This window comes from Helianthus annuus, chromosome 15 (assembly GCF_002127325.2).
Source record: "Helianthus annuus cultivar XRQ/B chromosome 15, HanXRQr2.0-SUNRISE, whole genome shotgun sequence".
Taxonomy (NCBI): Eukaryota; Viridiplantae; Streptophyta; class Magnoliopsida; order Asterales; family Asteraceae; genus Helianthus; species Helianthus annuus.
In genome coordinates, this window is record NC_035447.2 from 102,619,620 (window position 1) to 102,623,769 (window position 4,150).

General features: G+C 41.6%; 1 protein-coding gene across 1 annotated transcript; it reads right to left on the reverse strand.

Moving 5' to 3' along the window:
* Positions 1-598: 598 nt before the first annotated feature.
* Positions 599-3,696, reverse strand: LOC110882698. Its single transcript, XM_035984394.1, has 2 exons — positions 2,785-3,696; positions 599-604 (listed from the first exon to the last, which is right to left on the reverse strand). The coding sequence occupies exons 1-2, from the start codon at positions 3,694-3,696 to the stop codon at positions 599-601; spliced, it is 918 nt and encodes a 305-aa protein (XP_035840287.1).
* Positions 3,697-4,150: the final 454 nt, after the last annotated feature.

The window sequence follows — 4,150 nt, forward strand, 5'->3', positions numbered from 1 at the left end:
TTCCAAGTACGGTTTAAGCCGATGCCCGTTCACCGTTTGTTGCTTGTTTGTTCGTTCGTCTTGAATATCAATATCACCGAACCTTCCCACTCTTCGGACAACGTAAGGACCCATCCACTTGCTTTTGAGTTTCCCCGCAAACATTTTCAACCTTGAATTATACAACCACACCTTTTGACCCACTTCAAAGTTCTTTTTCTTTATTTTCGCATCATGAACTTTTTTTAGTTTGTCTTTGTATGCGGATACACATTCATAGGCTTGATCCCTTATTTCCTCAATTTCATTCAATTGAAGCTTTCTCGCCCGACCCGCTTCATCATAGTTTGCGTTCACCGTTTTAATTGCCCAATATGCCCGATGTGCCAATTCCATAGGCAAATGACATCCTTTCCCATAAACCATCCGATAAGGAGTGGTATCAAGTGGAGTTTTGTAAGCCGTTCGATAAGCCCACAATGCATCGTCAAGCTTGCTTGACCAATCTTTTCGATCCGTTCTCACCGTCTTCATTAAGATTTCTTTAATTTGCCGGTTAGATACTTCCACTTGACCACTCGTTTGCGGGTGGTAGGGTGTAGCAATGCGATGATTCACATTATATCTTTTTAATAATTTTCCAAAATTGAAGTTTTTAAAATGTGAACCACCATCACTTATTATCACCCTAGGCACACCAAAACGAGCAAAAATATTAGATTGCACAAACTTACATACGACGGAATGATCGTTGGTCCTTGTGGCAATAGCTTTAATCCATTTCGACACGTAATCAACCGCAACCAATATATATAAAATCCCATTTGAGTTTGGGAAAGGACCCATGAAATCTATTCCCCAAACATCAAATACTTCTACTACCAAAATCGGTTGTAACGGCATTTCATCACGTTTCGAAATACTTCCCATTCTTTGACAATTAATGCAAATCCGGGCATACTCACAAGAATCCTTGAAAATCGTGGGCCAATAAAACCCACTAGATAACACCCGATAACCCGTCTTGTTCCCACTAAAATGCCCTCCACACGCTGATGAATGAGCATGGATCAAGATCTCTAAAACTTCCGTTTCGGGAACACATCTTCGTATCACTTGATCGGCCCCGATTTTGAACAAGTCAGGTTCATCCCATATGTATTGCTTCACTTGACTAAGAAACTGTTGTCGTCTCTTCTTAGTCCAATGATTTGGTAGTGCACCCTTAGCCAAATAATTAACGTAATGGGCATACCAAGGTGCAACATAAGTCGAGACGGCCAACAAGTGTTCATCGGGGAACCGTTCATTGATTTCACTTGGGTCATCAACACCTTCCAACGGGATTCGGGACAAATGATCCGCAACAACATTTTCACATCCCTTTTTGTCCCGAATCTCAAGATCGAATTCTTGTAGCAAAAGCACCCAACGAATCAACCGGGGCTTCGCATCCTTCTTTTCCATCAAATATCGGACCGCACTATGATCCAAATACACTATCACCTTGCTCCCCCAAATGTAAGATCTAAACTTGTCCAAGGCATACACCACCGCTAATAATTCTTTTTCGGTTGTGGTGTAGTTGAGTTGCGCCTCGGACAAAGTTTTGCTTGCATAATATATCACCACCGACTTCTTATCGACCCTTTGACCCAAAACCGCTCCAATGGTCGTGTCACTAGCATCACACATAATCTCGAACGGCTTTGACCAATCCGGTGGTTGCAAAATAGGAGCCTTCACCAACTGTTCCTTCAAAACATGAAACGCTTGCAAACATTCGTCAGTAAAATCAAAGGGAACATCTTTTAATAACAAGTTACATAAAGGTTTTGTAATTACACTAAAACCTTTAATAAACCTTCGATAAAACCCCGCATGTCCCAAAAAAGATCTCACCCCCTTAACATTCTTTGGTGGGGGTAAAGATGAAATTACCCGAATCTTTGCTTTATCTACCTCCATCCCCCGGTCCGAAATGACATGCCCCAAAACAATACCCTCTTGAACCATAAAATGGCTCTTTTCCCAACTTAGTACCAAGTTTGTCTCAACACACCTTTTTAAAACTTTTTCTAATTCATTAAGACAAGAGTCAAAACTTGGACCAAAAATGGAAAAATCATCCATAAACACTTCAAGAGATTCCCCGACCATGTCCGAAAATATACTCATCATACATCTTTGGAACGTGGCGGGGGCGTTACATAGTCCAAATGGCATTCGCCGAAAAGCAAATGTACCATATGGACATGTAAACGTGGTTTTGTGTTGGTCGTCCGGGTGAATAGCAATTTGGTTATATCCCGAGTACCCATCCAAAAAACAATAATATTTTTGACCGGAAAGTTTCTCAATTATTTGGTCAATGAAGGGTAACGGGAAATGGTCTTTTGAGGTAGCCGCGTTTAATTTTCTATAATCAATACACACTCGCTACCCGGTTACCGGGCGGGTGGCGATTTGCTCACCTTGTTCATCTTTCACTACTTGGATGCCGGATTTTTTAGGCACTACCTGAGTTGGACTTACCCATGCACTATCCGAAATGGGATAAATGATCCCCGCATCCAACCACTTGATAACTTCTTTCTTCACCACTTCTCTCAAGTTCGGATTTAACCTTCTTTGTGTTTCACGGGTCGGCTTTGCGTCCTCACTTGTAATAATCTTGTGCATCACAATGGATGGACTAATGCCTTTTAAATCGGCTATCGTCCACCCAATCGCCGCCTTATGAGCCTTCAACACCCGCATCAACTCTTCCTCTTGAGCTACCTCCAAATTGGAAGCAATGATCACCGGTAAAGTGTCATTCTCCCCCAAAAATGCATACTTTAGGTGCTTTGGTAGCTCCTTCAACTCCACACTTGGTGGACTTTCCAAAGAAGGCTTTGTGCCCGAATCGATTTCCACCGGTAAAGTATCCATTTGGTAGGTCCATGGTGGATTCCCTTCCTTCACCGCAAGAGCTTCTTGCTCTTTCTCTTCTTTTTCCAAATCACATGCGTGCACCTGCAAAGACACACCACGAACACAAGAACCCAAAATCTCTTCCTCGAACTCCTTTGGGTCATATTCATCTATGAAGTTTGCTACAAAACACTCATCATAAACATTAGTACCATTAGTAAAAACGTTTAATCTCATCTTTCTATTACCGAATGTCATGTCGACCGTACCATATCGACAATCAATAATGGCATGTGCGGTGTTTAAAAACGGCCGACCTAAAATAATATTTTGTTGTTGAATTGGGTCCGCGGGTGAGTAGTCTAGCACAAGAAAGTCCACGGGATAATAAAACTCATCAACCTTAACTATCACATCCCGTACAATCCCCCGAGGAAGTTTATGAGAAAAATTGGCTAATACCACCGTTGTCTCAACCCGTTTCAATGGACCAAAATCATATTGGTCGTATAACCCCCCCGGTAAGATACTTACTCCGGCTCCAAGATCCAATAACGCCCTTGCAGTTTGAAAATTTCCTACTTGAATATCTATAAAAGGCGTTCCCGGATCTTGTAACTTAGGAGGAAGATCTCCTTTTAAAACCTCGCTTACCCGCTCTTTCAAATCAACCAATTTAGGCACTTTTTGTTGCCTCTTTTGGGTACACAATTCTTTTAAAAACTTCGCGTAAGCGGGTACCTGTTTAATAGCTTCAAGCAAAGGAAGATTGATTTTAACCTGTCTAAAAACCTCCCACATTTCCTCTTTTTGAGGACCCCGTTTTGAAATAAATTTTTTTCTACCCGGATCTAATAAAGCCGAAGGAAACGGTACTTCACTAGACCCCTCACCCTCATTTACTTTTTCTTTAATAACTTCGGGTTTTTCAAAATTGGGTTTTTTAGAAGAAACAATGGGTGGTTCATTTTCTTCCTCACTATCTTGACCCGTTATATCCTCAACCACCCCATCAACCAAATCCGGTGAAGGATTGGTTTTGTACTCTTTCACACTTCTCAAAACACTTACATGATGGATATTAACATTGTTACCTCTTGACGTACCATGGGATGGATTTACCTTAGTGTCGCTTGGTAATTGACCTTTACTCTTCTTCAATTCGGACACTTCGGTGGCAAGTTGACCCATTTGAGTGGTCAAAGTTTGGATTGCTTTGTCTCGAGCCTCATCCTTTTGTATGCGAGCGTCATCC

Excerpts from the sequence above, each read along its gene's own strand:
- LOC110882698 (XM_035984394.1), bottom strand. The coding sequence starts at position 3,696 with ATGTGGGAGGTTTTTAGACAGGTTAAAATCAATCTTCCTTTGCTTGAA.